At 56.8% G+C, this 20,335-nt stretch overlaps 1 protein-coding gene across 1 annotated transcript in view; it reads left to right on the top strand.

The window, feature by feature from the left end:
- Window positions 1-20,335, top strand: part of COL13A1 (collagen type XIII alpha 1 chain) — a 147,210-nt gene that overhangs the window by 16,288 nt on the left and 110,587 nt on the right. Inside the window, exon 2 of the mRNA XM_030335305.1 lies at window positions 498-570. Within this exon, the coding sequence (XP_030191165.1) occupies window positions 498-570 (73 nt within the window). The remainder of the gene's footprint in view (window positions 1-497; window positions 571-20,335) is intronic.

The following is a 20,335-nucleotide window of genomic DNA, read 5'->3' as shown; positions in this document are numbered from 1 at the left end:
GCTCGGTGCTTTGCAAAGGAAGAGTTTCCATAGGGGGGACAAGGTGGTCTGCTCAACCCCTCTCCCCCACCGCTGCCCAGGCCCGCCTGTGCCTGGCTGTGAGGGACACCAGAACAGAAGTCACTGTCCCTGACGCCAGGATCAATCAGGAGCCCAGACCTAGACAGGAAACAATTAGCAGAGAGCCGAGAAAAGTGGGTCATTGTGCCCGTGATTGTGGAGTGCAGGGAGGCCACAACTGGTTTATAGGGCCTTGGGGTTGGGGTTAATTTCTTTAAGAGCACTCAGAAGACATCAGACACTGAGATTCCCTAGATAGGACCTTCTCCATCTGCTTCTTATTACGCAGACGCCTGTGGCCAGTCTTTGATCCGGGAACAGTCCTCCCGCCGGCCCCCAGGTGGCCCTTTCTCCCCCTCCATCCCCACCAGCCTGCAGACCCTTCCCAGGGCTTGGCCTTCCAATCCGTGATCCCTCTTCTCTGTCTCCTTTCGCAGAAATGGAAGCTCCACTCTCGGAGGCGCCGGGAGGCCCCCCCGAAGACGTCTGCGGGGTGTCACTGCCCACCAGGTAAGGAGCCCTGCGAATAGGTGACCGGGAGGGGGACCGGAACCGGAGGCCCCCTTAGTGGGCGTGATCACACCACACCTGCTCGCGGCATCACTGTTGATGTGAAAGATGGGAATGACGGGATCTGAAATGCTTACCTCCCCTCTGCTGGTCAGCTGGCCCGCCCACCTGCCGTTTGTCATTCACTTGTCCACGTATTCGTTCATCTGTAAACCCTTCTGTGGGAGGAGGGGGAGCCCGCCAGGTGGTGAAATCACGTATGACAATGAGGGCAGGGACCTGGCTCGTCAAGTTCACCGTTGTGCCCCCAACTCCCGACACACAGTAGGTGTACAAAATTGTTACACAAATGAATGAATGAGTCCATCCTTGTAAAACTTGCCTGCCCTAGCCGGATGGCAGGGCGCTGTGCATTTGCTGGACGGCATCTAGGCGACACGCGTCAATGCATACTCACACACGGATTCGAGGCTGCAAGGTGGTGGGGGGGGGGTGTGGTAATCTGGACTTGGATCCCGCTTTTGCCGTCGACCGGCCCTATCTGCTCAGATCACTAGTGAGGACTCCTGTTCGAGTGCTCTTCCTGTGCTCCTCACCCGGGGTTCCCACTCCGTGCTGGGCTCCCTACTGCGTGGTGAGTTCAATGGCACAGTCCACCGTTAATGATAGTGACCAGTTACAGCTCACGAGGGCTCTTCTAGGTGAGTAGTCATTAGGATTAAGCTATGAGAATGACAGATGGACAAGTGTCACTGCTCCATGAGTAACTGGGATGGGCTATCCTTTTTTTTGTGGGGCAGGAAGGAAGCTCCAGAAAGAGACAATGAGGAGCGGGGACACCCTCGAGTAATCACAGAGGGGCTTGCCCTGCTCAGGGCCTCTGTCAGCCCCAAGTAGGCTCCTTTTCACCCTCTGCGGGCATGTGACAATGGCAGGACCCCCACAGGGCACAGGCGCCCAGGGGTCCCGGTAGTCCTCACCCAGGGTCCCCAGGCCAGGGCAGGGAGGCCAACAGGTGGTGGGCGTGTGGGAAATGGGGAGCCCACATTGTCAGAGGAATGAGGGGAGCTGGGGCGGAGTCACTGTTGAGGGCGCCACCACGGGAAACGGTGGGGCCATGACGGGATTCAGCTGGCCCGTCGGGAGAGGGTCGTCCGGGTTAATTAAAAGGGTGTCCAGAGTCCTGGGAAGCTCTCTCCCTCCCACAGGGCCCAGGACGTTGAGTGCTGGCATCTGGGAAACTTGTTGGCAAAAGAATGCCAAGATTAATGAGCTGGGGTGAAGGTGAGGGAAGGGTGGCAGGGCCTGGGCGGAGCACCCGTAAGCGTCGGGCCCTCTAGGGCAGCCCATGCTTCAGCTAAGCCTGTCTGTTGTCCCCATAGCTCTTGGTCAACTGCCACCGCCTTCTGCTCCAAGTCTAGAATGTGGCTGAAGGGCAGGACACTTGGAGCCACAGACAATAGAGGTTTGGGGTCCCGCTCTGACATTTATCAGCTGTGTGACTTTGAGAGAATTACTGAACCTCTGTGTCTCAGTTGCCTGGTGTGACAAATGGGGTTAGTAGCCACCTTGCAGCTGTATGGTGGAGACTCTGTGAGACAGTCATGCAAAGTACTTAGCGCTTTTCCTGATTCTTAGAAAGTACTGTTCTTGTCAGTGCCTCAATTTCTCTTGTACTTGAAGATGCACAGAAATCCTGTCAAATACCGTGCCCTGGTGCTGGGGGCCGCGTGGGCTGCACATTTATTATGGTGAGGCAGAGGCTTCTCCCTCTCCTTCCTGATTGGGCTTCACGTGTCCCGCCTGCCCTCCAAGCGGGGACAGGCGTCAATTTTGCACTTGGGAGAGTCTGGCTCAGGCAATCCTGGGAGGCTCGGGGCTGGGGCGGGATGTGGCAGGAAGGAGGAAAGGTTCCAGTCTCTCCTCACTTCTGCTTTCCGAGGAAAGGTTCTTCACCTCTCCTCACTTCTGGGAGTCTGTGTGTGACCCAGGGGTCTTGGACTGGGAGGAGGGAGCGGTAAAGCAAGGGCGAGCGCTCAGAGGTGGTGGGAAGGAGGGACACAGTGCGGAGGGGTGGAGAGGGGCCACCAGCAGGGACCCGGCAGGCAGGAGATGGGAGGAGAGAGCAAAGGCTCCTGGGAGGGGTGTTTAGGGTGTTGGAGAATCACCAGGAGGGCAGTTTGGCCCAAATTATAGATCAGAGACAGGTGGTAACATCAGGAGAATTTAATAAGAGGACCCCAAATTGAGGCAAAAATCAGGAGACTAAGATGCTCTCCCAGCTTTTTGGAGAAGCAGCAGGAAAGGACTGGAAGGGCCACGTGGAAGCATCTCAGACAACGGAACCGCGGAGTAAAATGCATCTGCTGAGATGGGCTAGGTCCTCTCGGGTGGGTCTCTGCACCTTCTCCTTCCGTCCAGCCCGAGGGTTCTCGCCCCATGGTGAAGTTACCCCCTCCACGCTGGAGGCTGCAGGCCACACGGCTGCCAAGCTGTTGCCAGTAACAGCGCTCGCTGCCACTGCCCCTAACCCAGTACCTGCTACGTGCCAGGAACAGTACCGAGCACTTCATACTGATGGATGGCCGCTCCCAGGACACTCCAAACAGGCAGCGTGGATTTCTGGTGTCCAGACTCATGAGTAGAACACCACTCTCGTTCTTGCACCTAAATGATGCCTCTCAGATTATTTCCGTAGGGTCAGACTTTATAAAACCACTTTGTGAACCATTTTGAGGTTCCTGATGTTTGCAGGACTTATACCGCTGGAAAGTGCTGCCCACAAAGTCAAAGCATCATCATTTCCGTCCCGCTGGCATCTAAGAACGTGCCCGTACAGAGATGCTCAACGCATCTTCCGTAAGTTAGCATCAGTGATCATTCCTGAGAGGTTGGATTCTTTCCTGTGTTCTTCATCTGCCCTCTGGCTGGTTTCTGACACCTCCCCGCCTTCATACACCACACACCCCACCCCACCCCACCCCACCCTGAGAGTGTCCTGAGTCTTGCCTGATGCTGAAGTCACCGCTGTTGGTACAGAACACATAAACACACGCTCTTTCTGCCTCCTGTGGCCGCTGGGATCCGAGCCTGGAATCTTGAACCCATGCCTGCCCCCAGTCTGCCTCTGTGGCTGGCTGGGCTAAGGCGGAGCCCTGGGTGTGTCCTTCCTAGTGGCAGCCTTGGGCCCCTGGATGGCCTCCAGAGGGCTCAGGACACATAATCATGGGCAGAAAACCCACCTCCTTCCCTTCCTACTCTGACCTCGCCAGCATCCTCCCAGGATCCTCCCTGTCCCAAAATAGCCACGTACTGGCTGAGATCTGACCGCTCCTGGGCCACATGCGTTGTTTTCCAGGGCCGTGATGGGCCCTCAGGCCTGGGCCAGGGTGCTGAAGGTTGGGCCTCACTAGGACAGTCACAGCCACAGAAGTTCAGAGGAGTAAGCGTGGGCCGTTTGCAAAGGATATGACCTGGTGGGACAGGGGAAGGGCCTTGGGAACCAATGCACACACTGTGGGACTTCCCAGGCCACTTGAGGAAGCATACAAAGATTGGGGAAACTCCCACTCCTTGTTCTTAGCAACATATGAGGAGCAGGACAATATGGGCTCCAGCCATCAAGGAAGCAGCTCCTTCAGGCCCGCCACGCTGGGGCTGGGTGGGGTTGGCACGGTGAGGGATTTCACACGGAAGGAGCCTCGTCAGCTGAGCGGCTGGTGCAGATGGCTGTGGGGCCTCACCTCTGAGGTGGAAGTGTAGGTCAGAGTCACGATTTGGCCACCAGGCCAAGAGGTTTAGACTGCCAAAGCATGGATGACGGGTGGGATGGTGAGATCTTTGCATTAGCACCTTAGCCAGCCCTGGTACAGAGAATGGATGGACAGGAGAGAAGTTGCCTTCGGCCTGGCTCATGGGAGAGCCCATGGCCATCCACTGGTTTACAGTGTGCTGATGAGAGGCATACGAAGTGCCAGGGATCCCAGAGGAGCTCGGGACTCAAGGAAAACTTCCCCGAACAGGTGGCACTGGAGGTTGGCGGGAGGGCATACAGTTAGGGTATAGATTGAGCTGCCCCCATAACAACAGAGCTCCAGATACAGGGGCCCTAACAAGGTAGAGGGGAGGTGCCTTCCTTAGCAGGCCAGAGGACTGTGGTTCAGGGCTGGGAAGGTGGCCTTGCCATCTTCTTCATGTGGCGTGATGCTGACAATCGTTTTGTTCTCACCATCCCTGGCTAGCGTGAGAAAAGAAGGAGGCTGGGGGAACATATACCCAAACCTTTAAGAGCAAAACTGGAAGGAAAAAGAAAATCCTGACATGCATCACTTCTGCTTGGATCCCAGTGGTCAGCTCTTAGTCACATGGTTACTGGGTCCAAGGGAGGCCAGGCAGAGTTTTTTTTTTTTTTTTTTTTTTTTTTTTGGCTGGGCAGCCATATGCCCAGATTCAAGTCTGTTGCCGTCAGACGTGGAAGAACAGATGATGGAGAGACAACCAGCAATCTGCATAGAGGGCATTCCGGGCTGAGACACCGGCCTGGACAGAGGCTCTGAGAATAAGAAAAAGGCAGACTGTTTGGGAATGGCGAGCAGGTGAAGGCAGCTGGAGCATAGAAGCAGTGATCTGAAATCAGGGTGGGAAAAGATAGCAAAAGGCCAGGCTGAGGAGTTCCAGCTCTCTTCCTCCAAAGAGAGGGAGATGGTTTTCATCCCGAGGGTGATGGATTAGCAGTGGCTGCCTGGAGAGTGCAGAGTCAGATCCTGAGGCTACATGCAGGCTCAGTAGACTATGCGGTAATCGCTTAATGATGTCTGCTGTGGGTGCAGGCGTGGAGAGCAGTTAACACCTGCGGCCTGGCTTTGTTCCCCTTCAGGAGATGATGTGGTGTCAGAGAAGGTTTGGGGAGCAGGGATGTGACCTGATCCAACTTGTATGCTAGCAATGATGTGGAGGATGCTTAAGGGAAGAGACGCCCCTTCCAGGAACGGAAGTCTGTGAGCCTATGCACAGGGCTCCATTATCTCATGTGCTGCTACTATGTTCGAGTTGGAACTGCCTCTCTGGGCTTGGTTATTTTCCATAGGTGGTGAGAGGAGCTGGTGTCCACATGTTCTGAACCCTGTCTAGCCTTGCCCCGTTTGCCCTGGCTGCAGATTCCCGATCCCCCCACCGCCAACAGTCTCAGGACATTTTCATGGATGGGGACTATGGCCATAGCTTCCAGCCCGGAGAAAGCCCCCCTCACCTCTCTTGGACTGCCGCAGAGCAGACCCCTCCACGCACAAACACGCACACCGACTCAGCTAACCCAGAAAAGGGAGAATTTAGACCAAAGTGTCCCTGGGTGCCATTAATAAAGAAAAAGAGTGCAGAGCTGATGGATGTGTTAGGGAGAACATTTACACTAGAGAAATACCGTGGTCAGGTCAACTCTGCTTTATTTGCAAATAATTGGCGGGTTAATTCTGAGTCATTCCTGGCTATTCCTTAAAGCACATCCCTGAGGGCCAGCCTGATAAGAGACCCTCCTATTGGATTCCAACTCTCCCTATTTCTGCTTTTTTCTTCCCCCAGGCTTTTGTGCTGTGTCAGCTTCTTTCCCCCTCTCCCACCTCCACCTTCCCCTTCTGTCTTTGCAGTCCCATCTCATGGCCCATCTGATCTCCCAAACACCCAGGCTCCAAGCCAGTGGCAACATCAATGCCTTCTTCTCCTTCATCCATGTACGCCATCATCGTTGGGTCCTATCAGTTCTACTCGATGGCTCAGAAACCATCCATGGCTCCCTAGTGCTCCTACACACCCCACCCCAATGATAAGGCCATTTGTCTCTCAAGCCTAGGATCTGTGACCTGTCTCCCATTATGCTGTACTTCTTTTTCTTTCAGTAAAATGGACTTCTCACCTGCCCTGCCCGTATCCTAGTGTCTCATGGGTTCACATCCACTTATGATGTTCTGATTGCTTTGCTCTCTGTTTCTACCTGACAAACTCTTAACCCCTCCAGCCCTGCTACAGCATCCCTAAAGCTCCTTCCACCCTCCGCCCCTGCCATAGCCTTGTCCCTTAGTTCTGCTGTCTATGCAAACATAATGCCCGGTGTGCGCTCCGTGTATAATCTAGGCAAAACCACCCACTGGGGCAAGTCATTTGTCCTCAGATGGGAAGTGGAAACAGACCAAGATGGATACACTCGTGAGGGTTTCTCTTTGGCTGCCATCACTAACCGTTTGATTTAGATTCTGCAGACGCTTGGCCGCAAAACTCGGCATGAGGCTCTTACACACTGAGAGGAGCCTTTGCGGGTTTCCAGGCGGGAGAACCTTCCCCACCTACGAACCACACTAGGTGGCCTCCGTGACTTCTCCACCTGGATGCGTCACAGGCCGCCCATCCTCAGAGCGCACGCAGCCAAAGCCAGCCTCTTTCTCCCAGGCCTGTCCCTTGTCCAACATCCCTGGTCCTGGGAAACGGTGTCACCACCACACATGCCCAGCACCTGGGCTGCAACCTGGGAGTCAGCCCGGACACTGCCTTTTCCCTCCCATCCCACGCACCAGCAAGCCCCACCGATCCCACCCCGCCTCCCACCCTGCCGACTGCTTCCAGCTCCTCCCCAGCGCTCCTGTTAGAACTGCCCCACCTCTCACCTTAGTCTCCGTAGAAGCCCCTAACCGGCCTCCTGGGATCCCTTCTTCATCCAGAAGCCTGAATGATCTTTGAAAAGCTACTGCATAACCCTCTTGAAAGCACTTCCTCCTTTCATTCGCCCTTAGGTGAAAGGTCCCAGACCCTAATGTGGCCGGCTGTCCCCACAGGCCTCCCCTCCTGCCATTGTCCCTTTTGCATGCCCAGCAGGCTCCCTAGTGACACCTGTGTGCTGATGACATCGTTTAGAGCAGAGGCTGTGGGTAAAGGGAGCCAGGGTCAAAGCAGACCAAAGAGGTCGAAGAGGTCGTGCTTTTGAAATCAGACAGCCAGTCAATAAAGCTCAGACCCTGGGCTCCAAATTCAGGCCTTTGTGGCCCCATTTCAGGCAACCAACTTGCCCCAGAGGAGGGCTGGCTGTTACCTTGCAGAGGTAGGGAAGTCCCCAACGCCGGGAGGGAAGGGCCAGGGAGGCAGCGTGGGAAGGGCACAGAGACCACGGCCGCCCCTGGAAATGCCTCTTGTCTCACGGCCGTCCTCTCTGCACTTCAGAGCCAGCCGCCTGGGGAATTCTCCAAAGTTAATTTCTTCCCCGTTTCCTCCCCAAAGCACTTCCAGATCCCCAGCCCTCCTGGACAACGTTGATAATGTGTTTCTCCTAGATCGGCTCTGATAACGCCCGCTGGGTGGTCACTGGGATTTGTGGAGAAATAAAAATAAGGAAATGGAGAGTTCCGGAAAGGCAGTGTGTTGTGGCCAGAAGAGCCCTGGACTGGGAATCAGTCCCAGACCCTGAGGGACTCTGAGCGGGTCACGGTCCTCTCTCTGGGCCTCAGGTTCCTCACGTGTAAAGAGAGATAAGTGACTTGGAGGGATAATTTGGCAGCATCTGGTCAAGTGTTGCTGCCCCTTCTGGGATGTCCTTGAGAAATACTCACACGTGCATAAGAGAGGAAAGGGTGTTCACTGCGACACCAAGTGTATTATGGGAAAAAGGAAAAGAAAACCTAAATATTTGTCAGTAGCAGAGTGGAGACACATTGTGGGATATTAAACTGTGGTAGTTTCGCCAGTGAAATATACGCAGTGAGCATGGATGAACTTGACCTCAGGCCAGGCAAATACCTTGGATGCATCGTATCCTATCGAGGGAAAAAAGCAAAGTACAAGAGAATACTTACAGGGCACCTGGGTGGCTTAGTCGGTTGAGTGTCCCACTCTTGATTTCGGCTCAGGTCGTGACTCCAGGGTCGTGGGAGCGAGCCCCGTGTCGGGCTCTATGCTGAGCACGGAGCCTGCTTGGGACTCTCTTTCCCTGTCTCTCTACCCCTCCCCCACTTGTGTGCATATGAACTCACTCTCTTTCTTGCTCTCTCAAAAAAGGAGAGAGAACATTTACAATATAATTCATTTCTATGAAATTAAGAAACCTATAAAACAACATGACGCATTATTCACGGAACATATGCCTCAGTAATAAGTATATGGAGAAATGCACAGGGGTGATAAACATCACGTTCGGGGGGAGGAGGGATCACACTTGAGGGGAGGAGGGACGCGGTGAGGCCAGGGTGCCTGAGGGCTTGGCTATATTGGAAACTCTTAAGCTGGATGGTGGGTATGCCAGGGTCATGCTTGATTGAGATGTAATTTGCATATACAATGTATCCACTTAAAGGGTAGAATTCCACCATCACCACAATCAGGTTTAGAACGTTGCATCGCCCCCAAAAGAGACCCCAGGCCCTTTAGCGGTCAGCCCCCATGTCCCCCCAGCCCTCCCGGTCCCGGACAACCACTGATCTACTTTCTATTTCTCTGGATTTAGTGTGATGTTTTCAAGGTTCACTCACGTTGCAACATGTATCAGTCCTTCATTCCTTCTTATTGCCAAATAATACATTATTTTATCTCGATAGCTCTTTGAATGTCTGAAATATTTCCAGAGAAAACACTATTTAAGCGTTAAGGTTGCACAGAGGATGCTGTTGAATTAGAGGAAGCAGACGGAGCCCTTCGGGCTGGACTCTGTGATAATTGGCATTCTCCACCCATAAGGGTATGTCCCTGCTCGGGGCTTAGACCCCGTGTGGGGGGCCACGCCTCCCGGGACCCACGTCCGCGGGGCGAAACCCCCCACGACCGGCCTCTAACACCTAGTCCCCCTGATGCTGCACCGCCCCCTTTCCCCTCCTCTGCCCTCTGTCTCGTCTCCCGTGACTCTCCCAGCCGTGGCTGGTGGCCCTTCCTTCTGGCTGCCCCCACAGTTGTGCTCCAACAGCTGTTTGGACCCCCGGTGAGGGGGCAGCGCCCAGCCCTGCGAGGTCCTTAGCTTTTCTGAGTATCTGCTTCTGCCACTGTAAAACTGAAGGTGCCCTTGCCCGCCTGCCCGGCCAGAGATGAATATTCCACGAAGTAAGTTGTGCGTCCGTTATACCTCGCCTTGTGCTGTTCAGGATCGGCTCTGGCGACCCTGACTCCCGCGTGACAGGAAGATGGGCCGGTCGGGGCTGTGCTGTCTGTAGGGAGGAGCGACTGTCCGGCGGCAGGAGCCACGGTACCCAGCCACGTGAGGTTCTGGAAGAGGATGCCCCATCTTGCCGCTGAATTCAGAGTGGGAGGGTGGAGGGGAAACGTGGCTCAGGCTGTGGAAGATGTCGACTCGCTCCTACTTCCCTCTCTGCCCTGTTGAAGACAAAGTCATTCCAACACCGAAAAATTCTGGATGCCTCTATCCACAGGACACCGTGCAATGCACTGCAAGAGACACAAGATGGGTGAGACACGGGCCAGCCCTCAGAGAGGCCACAGTGGCCGTTTCTGCGGGGCAGGAGCCCCCGGTGTGGAGCCCAGTGCTCCAGGCCTCGCTCTTTGGCATTGGAAAAGCCACTAACTTCTCTGAGTTTCCGTGAGCTCATCTCTTACATATAAATAATGATCTCACAGGGTTACTGCTAAAGCACCCGGTCAACTGTGGAGTCCCACACCGTGAAACACATTTAGGGGAAAAGCAGCTAGGCTCGCCCGCCATGCAGTGACGTCGCGGGACGCAGGCTGTGTGCGTGCTGGGGGCTGTGAAGAGCCATGGGGGCGGCAGAGGGAGGGGCGGTCACAAGTGGGGTGACGGTCAGAGGACCTTACAACTGCGGTTTATGGAGGGACTCACCCTCCCTGCGCGCCACAGTGTCCAGCCGCAGCTCGGAGCGGGAACCGCTGGGCGGCGGGGGCTTTTCTGAAAGTTCGTTACCCATATGGAGGCAGGCTGTCGGCTTCGCTGTGTCCCGAGAGAGAGACAAGCCACCTTTGTAGCAGCTGTTGGTTGGGGCGTGGGTGATTCTGGAAATCTGCAGGAACTCCAAAGAATCATGGCCAGCTGTGCGGCAGGGGGGAGTCACAGGTACACAGCGGCACCTGCTGTGTGTCAACTTCTCCCCATCTGTCCACCTCCCTGTCTCAGAGAGGCCCGCAGAGGAGACCAGGAGAAAGAAGGAAACCATGCTGCCCGAGGTCCCAGGGGGCCATCCACTCCTGTGATGATTTCACGTGTTCGTATCCCACGTTCACCCGTCAGAGTCTTTCCCTGAGAACCTTCCCTGTGAGGGCAGAAACCGTGGCCAGGCGAGTTCAGTGAACCCCCACTTTCCCCTCCTCACCCCAGCCCCACAGAGGCAGGCTGCGCACCAGTGGCCTGACTTCTGGGCTGGCTGTGTACCCTTTAGGGTTGTAGGCTGCCTGGGGGCTGCACGGCGAGCAACCTCGGCCCACGGAGGGTTATAAGCTGTTCAGTGCCCTGGGGATACAAGGTGAATCATAATCCTTCCTATCCAGGGTGAGGTAAATGCTAAACAAGGTTGGAAAATGCAAGAGAAGGAGTGATTACTTTTATTATTTTTTAAATGTTTATTTGTTTTTGAGAGAGAGAGAGAGAGAGGGAGCGGGGAGGGGCAGAGAGCGAGGGAGACATTGAATCTGAAGCAGGCTCCAGGCTCTGAGCTGTCAGCAGAGAACCCGATGCCAGGCTCGAGTTCACAAACCATGAAATCATGACGCGAGCCAAAGTCAGACGCTTAACCGACAGAGCCACCCAGGCGCCCCTTAGGAGTGGTTACTTTTAAAAGGAGGAATCAAGAAAGGGTTCGTGGAAGGGGGAGCATTCGAAGCAAGCTGTGAAATACAAGGAAGTTGTCAGTAAGTAAAAACACACATAAAGACATTGTGAGCTAAGGAAACGGTGTAGTAAAAGTGTAGAGACCTAAGGAATGTGCTTTTTCTCCCCTTCCCCACTCTGGGAACGGAGGAATCATCTAGAATGACGGTAGCGAGCTCCCATGGAGGGATAGAGTAAGAGATAAGGATGGGAAAAGGTTGGGGTGGGGGAGGTAGGCACGGAGGGGGTTGGACGTCACCCTGAAGATGCCAGGAGGGTCTCTCCGAAAGGGTGTGACACGATCCCGCTGTGCGAAGCCGCGCTTGAGGATAAATCAGAGCCAACCAAGGAGCCAGGAAGAGGCCTCAGTGGCCCCACTAAGAGAAGACGCGGGGTGGCATGTGGAGGGGGCAAGGGGAGTGGTAAAAGGGAAGGTACAGAAGTAAAGTGGCAAGCGTTGGCCATTGGGCAAGTGGCCCAGGGACAGCTCGTGGCAGAGGTGAGCCTGCGGGCCCCGGGGACCAGTAACGATCCCGCCTGCGTTTGCTTTAGGAGAGAGCATCTTGCTCACGCCTTAAACACAGGACAGCTTCTATTCCCATCACGCAGCCTGCGATGTGGGGCTGCGGTTCTGCCCAGTTCGAAGACGAGGCCGCTGAGGCCCTGACGTCTGGAGAGCGCCCTGGGTCGGCGGCTGGGAGACAGACCGGACTTGAGCCCAAGTCTTCGAATGCCAGTGCCTTTGCCCACAGGGACAGAACAGAAGGGAGTCGGGTGGAGATGAAGGAGGCAGAGCTCTCCTGGGGACAATCTGGGGGTGGGGTGGGTGGGGAGGCAGGGTGTCCCCGTGGAAGAGCTGAGGGCCCCGGGAGGGCTCGTCTCAGCGAAGGTGGGTTGAGGAAAGCGCCGACCTTTGGCCTCAGAGAGGAGAGGCCTTCATCTGGCCGGCTGCTGAGGTCACTGCTCAGGGCAGAGAGGCCAGGGGCACGTTTTGCTGGACAGTCACCTCCCGTGCTGGCGCCGGCCCCACGTGTGCTGTGGAGCTAGGGGCTTGTCCCAGGCGGCCCAGGGCAGAGGGGTCCCTGCGCAGACGCAGCGGAGGGCCCCGGGTCCGGCCTCTGCCCCCTGTGCCCCATAGGGTCCCAAGGGAGGCCCCACCATGGTGACACTAAAGGCACGCCAGTGCTGCTTTACAGAAAAGGGACAGTAAGTCCCCTATAAGGGACTAGAAGGTGGGATATGCTGGATACGCGGATGCAGCCCTCAGGTCCTCCTCCTGGAGCCTCCCCGGCCGCCCGCTCCGTCACCGGCTGCCCCCGTGCCTGTCACAGCCCCGCCAGCCTCTCACACTGGTGACTCCCTGGCGGGCTCCTGCTCCACCATCAGGGCGGCCTGGACGGTGTCGCCTCGCACACCTCACTTCACCCTCCCCGTGTCTCTCCGAGGCGATGCCTCACATGACCAGTGTTTTCCAGATGAGGACCCCAAAGTGCCGGGCACTTCCATCGGGGAGACGGGCTCCGGAAGCAGCAGGGCTTCGGGTCACCTCCTCCGGCGAGCCGCTCGCTTCCCCGCAGCGCGACAAGGGAACCCGGGCTGGGCAATGGCTCATCCAGGGAGGCGGTGAGGCCAGATGAGGCGGGAGGACATTCGCTCGCAGTGACCGCGGCGTGTATCTGTGCCAGGCACTGTCATGAGTACTTGATCACATTAGCTCGTGCAGACCTCATATTCGCTTCATATGGCCGATGCTGTCGTCGTCTCCAGTTTGCATACGGGAAGACTGAGGCCGAAAGCGCTGCGCGATGCGGCCAAGGTCACAGAGCTGGTCTGTGCTGGAGCCGGAATTAACTCGCTCAGAGGGAACCGGGACAGTCAGAAGGCAGACTTGCTTTCCCTCTCTCTGTCTCTGTGCCTCTGCGTCTTTCAGTCACTCTGGAGCCCTGGCTCGGTGCCCTGCCCCGTCCTCAGGAGAGTAAGAGGAACTCACAGTCCGGGGAAGGATGCACGGGGCGAGCCGCGGCTGCTGCAGAGGCCAAGGGCTCAGGTGGGGCCGGCCCGTGTGTCCCGGGCCCGGCCCCTGGATCCCAGCCCCTAAGAGGTGAGCCACAAGGCAGGGACCCCGCGGCGAACCACACTGTTGATGGGGGCCTGTTTTTACTTAAGGCACCAGCAGCCCCGGGGCTCAGCTCCTGGGTGAGAAGCAGGAGGGGCCCCCAGCACAGCGGGGAGATGGCTGGGCCTGTGGGGGCACGGCAGAGGCTGCCGGGGGCAGGGCAGACGAGGAAAGGAGGAGAGGATTACGAAAGGGTCAGACCCTCCGGAAGCTGAGTGGCAGCGGGGCCGGCCTGGGCTGTCATTCTTTCCAGCTCGCTTCACAAACTTGTTTCCAGACTTCTTCCCATCCCCTCCGGCCTTTGCCATCTGTCTGTGTGTGGCGCGCACGGCGGGCCAGGCACCGTGGGAGCGTCCCCAGTGGGACGGGGGTGCAGCCGAAGGAGCTGGAGGTGGGAGGCGGCTGGGCCGGGGTTGGGCAGGGCTACCTCCTTTGGCCGGCCAACCCCCCACCCGGGGAAGACTCCGGGGAGGCTCCCGGAGGCTGGGATGGGGGTCGGGCCTGGGAGCAGGGCTCCAGCAGAGCCCGCCCGGCACCCCAGCCCGCCTAAGTGGGGAGGGAATGCGATGAGCCGGCCTGGCGTGGAGCCATAGGAAAATGCCCAGCGGGCGACGGGTATATAAGTGGATGCTGGCTCTCCGCATAGCTATGCGAGTGGTCACGGCGTGGCCTGGAGCACCACGACAAGCTGGCAGGAGGGCGGGACAGGCCCCAGACCTCCTGGGGGCAGCATGTACGGGGAAGAGAGGCCACCTGTTCCCGGACCTGCCTGCTGTGGGCATGGACGGCCGACCGGTCTGTGTCCCCAGGCTCCGGGACACCCAGGGCTCGAGGGCTTTGGCGGCCTAACTGTCCCCTTCATCGCCCTTTAGGCCTGGAATCTGCTGCCAGTCCTTCTCAAATGAAGAATTTCCGTTCCCTCACGGTGCTCATGAGTCTGGGCGTGGTGGCCTTGCCCATTAATCACGACTGTATGGAGGTGCTGGTCCTGATGGATGGGTCCCGCGTTCTTACAGTCCCGGATCCTTGACAGGGTCATCCCTGCTCTGTTGGTCTTCCTGATCGGCACCCAGGGGGCAACGGCCAGCACTCGGTGCTCTGTTTTTACCTCAAGGAATGGGCATGAGAAAGGGGTAGACGACTCATGGGACCGAAAGGGGCACTGGGTCTGAGACACAGCCCTGGAAGTCCCCGGAGATTTTCTTTCTCGACACCGTTCCGTCATCCTGAAGTTCTGCGCCCCTTTCTCCTAAAAAGGCCGTGCTCTGGATAACCGAGCTTCTGTTCTGCTCACTCGGGGCTGTGCGTGTCTGCGATGCCCGCGGCGCGCCTGACGTCTTGTAGCTGCAGACCATTCATTTTCCGTCCCCGCCTCAGCCCTTTGCTTCTTCTCCGCCAACCGTGAGAGGGAACTTGACTTTGGAAAGTCTGTTCGACTCTAGAAGAGTATAGCTCCCAACCCTTACGACGGCATCCTCATTGTGCTCCCCAACGTGGTTGAGGGAGAAGCAAGAGGAGTAAGCCACGCATTAGGGGAGGAAGGGCAAGGAGCCTCTACTCTGGGGGTGGGCTTGGCCTAATTCCGGATCCAAAGAGCCCCCCCTGAGCAGATATGGAGGGGGACTCTCTGCCCGTCCAGCCCTGCAGGGACCGAGGCCGCGTGCCTCCTCCGTCCGGCTGCCCTGTCCACACCAGAGGGAGGTCAGGGGTCACCTCAGGCGGAGCGGGTCAGTGGCAAACCCTTTTGTGGAAGAGAACCTTACAGAGTCGGACATACACGTCATGTAAGTGTGAGAGTGGAGAGCCCCACAGGTGGGGTGGGGAGGGGGACTTGGGTGCCCCTGGAGCCCCCTCTGGCCACCTCAGAGCTCTAGGAGCAGGATGGAAAGTCCACTGGTGTCCCCTCACTCGTTTTGTAGTTGGAAAATGAGGCCCTGAGGGGACACAAGGAACGTGCCCTCACCTGCACAGCCACGTGGGGAATGGAGGCACTCTCCGTTTGTCCCCCACATGGTCCCCGGGGCCACCGCTGGGGTCACGGGGAGGCAGGGGTTTCATGGACACGAAGGCAAGGCTGAGGGACATAAAACAGCCCGCTGGCCAGGGTCCACCAGCGGCACAGGTCCTGGCTGCCTCCCGAGGCCAAGAGCTGTAGCCAAGCTGGGTGTGTGGTTCCGGAAGCCGGCAGACAGCCCGTTCTTCCTGACAGAACAAAACATGCTGCCACGTCCCTACGACCGACTGGCCCCTGAGGCCGCCACCACCCACCGCACAACTATTTCTAGGAATGAAGTCAGGTCCAGCCTTCCCTGCTCTCCCCGGGGCACTTCCTCACTCACGCTTCTCCTTGCCCCTGGGGAGGGTAACAGATCCCCTGCGAGTCAGGAATTGGCCTTGGCTCTCACTTCTGCATCGTCTATGCTCATGCCCCTTGTGGGGGTCCTCGAGGCAGTAGGATCACGTGTCTATAGAATAACAGGTTGCAAAATTGTGGGAAGGAAGGAAAGAATAAAGGAAGAGAGGGAGGGAGGGAGCGAGGGAGGAAGGGGGGAGGGAGGGAGTGAGGGGGGAAGGGAGGGAAGGAGGAAGGAAGGGAGGGAGGAAGGGAGGAAGGAAGGAAGGAAGGAAGGCCTGAATCAGAGGGAGGGAGGGGGAGGGCTTACGTACGAGCATCCTGAAGGGAGAAGAGGAAGAGGTTCTTCTTTCAGTGTTCCTCCTTGATCTTCTTGTTGGCTTCGTCCTGCCTTCCCAGTCCTCCTTGTAGATCCTCCGTCCTTCCTCCTGTCCTTGCCTTCCTTCCCCGAAACCTCTTTCGTTGGTGGGAAAAGGAGTTCCTTCTTGAGGGAAGGAGGAAGGAAGGGAGGGAAGGAGGGAGGAAGGGAGGAAGGAAGGAAGGAAGGAAGGAAGGAAGGAAGGAAAGGAAGGAGGAGGAAAGGAGGGAAGAGGGAGGGAGGGAGGAAGGAGGGATGGAGGAAGGAAGGGAGGGATGGAGGAAGGAAGGGAGGAAGGAAGGAAGAGGGAAGGAGGGAAGAGGGAGGGAGGGAAGAAGGAGGAAGGAAGGAAGGAAGGAAGGAAGGGAAGGAGGAGGAAAGGAGGGAAGAGGGAGGGAGGGAGGAAGGAGGGAAGGAGGAAGGAAGGGAGGGAGGGAGGAAGGAAAGGAAGGAAGGAAGGAAAGGAGGAAGGAAGGGAGGAAGGGAAGGAAGGAAGGAGGGAAGGAGGAAGGAAGGGAGGGAAGGAGGGAGGAAAGAAGGAGGGAGGGAGAGAGGGAGGAAGAGGGGCACAGAGAGAGAGAGAGAAAAGGAGAGAGAGGCATACAGAGAAGGAACCAGATTTAATGATCCGAAGGAAGCCCCGGCTGGGGGCCCAATCCTGATGTCCATTGCCATAGCTGTCCAGTGGGGTGCATGCTCTTCATAGCATCTGCCCACCTTAGACACCAAGCCCCCCTCGGATACGGTGAGCCACCTTCTTGGTCCTGAGAAGCTCCGAGGTCTGCCAGCCCTTCTCCATTCCTGTGTACCCCGGTCTTTGTCATCCGGCTGGCACAGGAGGCTTGGGCCCTGTGGACAGATTGTCCCTGGACCCTCCATCCATGGTGCCGTGGGCAGGGCACAGTCTGCCCCTGAGCCAAGGCAACAAGCAAGCCTTTCCTCGCCTTGCAGGGGGCCACAGGAGACAGCAGTGGCCACATATCTTGTCTCGTCCCTCCCTGACTCATGTTAGAGTCAGACAGGCCTAGACAAGATCTCGTGTGAGCCCAGGCTTTGCAGCTAGGCTCGAAAAGCCAGAGAAGACAAGAGGTTCTTCCAGGGTTACCCAACCGTTTCTAGAAGTACCTCCACTAACCAGTGACAGGACTGTCAGCTGGCTGAGTTCCGGGATCCGACTGTTACAATGGGAAAGTGGCTTACCCTCTCAGGGCCTCAGCTTTCTCGTCTGTAAAATGGGGGGGCGATGACATTTACATCGCGGGCATTAAGGAATTGTGTATAAAGCACTGACATGTCGTGGGCCTTAAGGAAATGTGTATAAAGCACTTGGGACAGTGCCTGGCACGTGGCGGGGGGGGGGCTGCCTGATAAGTGGTGTGGAGCTGCCGTCACCCCGCTGTCCTGAACCCCAGCCCTGCACCCTTTGGACTGTTCACATTGCCTCTCTTCCCAGTTGCCCTGGGGACCAGCCCTTCCTGAGGGCTGTCAACAGGAGCCCCTCTAGGCTGTCTGGTGGCCGCAGCAAATGTGGGTGTCTCCACTGAGCCCCCTTGCTGTATACAGGGCCCCAGCGGTCTGGTGGGCACAGCCCTTTGTAAAGGCTTGGTATCTGCACGGGGAGAGGAGGGCGAGTCCTGGCATTGGTGCACATTGCGTGGCCCTGACTCTCTGGGCCTCAGCTCCTGCATCTGTGAAATGGGGCTATGACAACATCACTGAGCAGCTGGGAGAGGCCTGGGGGTTCATATCTGGGAAGGTTCTTTGAAAGCTCTACCGTGGATTTTGCCATTTGCCATGAACCTGCTGGTTGTTATTTTCGTATCTGCATGAAGGTGGGCAAGACCTGACCCTCTCCTCCCAGAAACCCGTCCCCTCACTGGATCTTCAAGCAGTGTCCACAGGAAGCATCTCCCGCTTAGACCCTGCGTTTAGAAAGCATGGTGGTCTCAGAAGCCTTTTGGGGAGAGATAACGCCTTCACGCATTCATTCTCATGGGCAGACACCAAGCTAGGCTCTGGGGGTATAAGGATCAACGTCACTGGCAGGCCTGCCCTCCTGAAGCTTCTAGTCCAGTAAAAGAATTAGGAAATAAACGAGAAAGTACCATTGATTGTTATGACAAAAATGAAATCAAGACGTATTTTCTACAGGGTCTGGTCAGTGGGGAGCAGTGCTTCTGTGTTCAGTGGTGGTCAGGGAAGGCGTCCACGAGAAGGGGACATTTGAATTGACGATAGGGAACCAGCCATGCAAAGAGTTGGCAAATGATTCCGAACTTGAAAAGTGCACAGAGTGAGTCTGGCATAAGATAAAGCACAATAAAAGTGCCCATTGGATAAATTACTGAAGTAATTAGATCAGAGGATGGGGAGTGAGCGTTCTGACCAGCAGGAACAGCGTGTGCAAAGGCCCCGAGGTGGAAATGAGTTTGTTGTGTCTAAAGAAGAAAAAGGTCAAAGTGGCCTGATGGGATGAAAGAAATGGAGAGAGAAGACAGCTCAGAGTGGTCATGGGGCCAGCCTGGGGGCGCCTTGCACGCCTCTGGCCGGTGGGTTTGTAAATTGTGCCCTCAATGAACCAGGAAGCCACTAGAGGGTCTAAGAGAGGGAGCCACACCCTCAGGTTTAGATTTCACATTCCTCTTGGCCCTGATAAAGAATGGATTGCAGAGGTGGAGAGGCAGGGAGAGGAGAGCCTGTTGTGGGTGCGCAGGTGAGAGATAACGTTGACAGGGGGGATGGGGAAAGCGGACAGATGCAGGAGAGGTTTTGGCGTTGATGCCGAAACAACTGTCCGGGCTGCTCGTGGGGGTGCGAGACCAAGGGGAGCCTGGCGGCTGGGCTGTGAACTGGAGAACGGCTGTGGCCCAAGGTGCTGGGGGAGGAGGCCGGTGTCCTGGAGGGATGGCACGGAAGAACGGGCTGGAACAGACTGGAAGAAGAGTCTGGTTGCTTGGAGGTCCTGTAACTGACACCCCTGGCCCCAGCTGTGGCATCCCTTTGCTACAAATGTGAGAAATCATTTGAATGGCCTAGTTTCACCTCTGGTTCATCAGGCTTGCCCTGCTTAGACCCCACATAGAGGGCCTGGGTCAGGGGCAGGGAGAGACGGGCAGCCTGTCCTTAGGGTTGTGGGAGTACAGCGTGTTGGCTGATGAGATGCAAAGGGCCCCGGAGTCAAAGATGTCCTGAGTTCCCCTTCCCACCGCGGCAGCTCATGTGCGTTTCCTTCTCTTCCCACTCCCGAAATACTAGGATCATGGGCCCCCCTTTGAAACTTGAGCGAGGTAAGTTTAGGACAAATTAAAGGAAGTCCCGCTTCTCACAGTGACTCGGGAGCTCAGGGGACCAGTTACCCCGCGAGGTGGTCCAGGCTGGGAACGTCACAGGATCCCAAAGGGATCTGGGTAAAAGGACAGATTGGAGCCCTAACTGCTCCTGAGAGGAAACCTGGGATCTGTGTGACCTTTGAGTTGACGTCAGCGAGGCAACCAGTCCCCTGAGGCTTCTGCTGGCAGTGAAATCCGGAACCTTCCCAGCCTAGCCCCATGGGCCTCATACCCCCCGGGCACCGGAGCTGGAGGGCCCCCAAACTCAGTCCTCTCCTTTTACGCAGGACACCCCTCTGTCGCCCCTCTGCCTCAAGCCCCACAGTGGCGCCAGTGCCTTCACAACAAAGTCTGACTCGGCCGTCTGGCCCCTTCTCTCCCCACTGCTCCCCGTCTGCCTTGTGGCCTCACTGCTGCACAGCCTTCCTTGGGCTCTCCCCCTGCCGGACCTTTGCCCGTGCTCTGCCCTCGGCCAGCGGGCCCTCCAGCATAACCTTGAATCAGGGAAGTCCTCCCTGATTCCCAGCCTCACCCCCTCCAAATGCCTCTGTTAAACGCTTGTAGGTCTTGAGCAAAACCTTATCCTGCTGCGTCGTCATGGCCTGTTTACTTGTCCGTCTTCCCTCTGGATAGTCAGTTCTGTGCCCTTCCCAGCACCTGGCATAGAGTAGATTCTCAACAAGTCGTAATTTAACGTATCGGTCTCAGAGAGCACAATTGCCTGGCACAAAATGACAGCAGCATCCTTTCATGCATTCGTGCAATTCATGTTACTGAGCACTTAGTCCATGCCTGGCTTTGCGAGGTGCCG

This window comes from Lynx canadensis, chromosome D2 (assembly GCF_007474595.2).
Source record: "Lynx canadensis isolate LIC74 chromosome D2, mLynCan4.pri.v2, whole genome shotgun sequence".
NCBI classification, from domain to species: Eukaryota; Metazoa; Chordata; class Mammalia; order Carnivora; family Felidae; genus Lynx; species Lynx canadensis.
The sequence above is the reverse complement of the archived record's forward strand: the minus strand, read 5'-3'. Positions and strand labels throughout refer to the sequence as shown.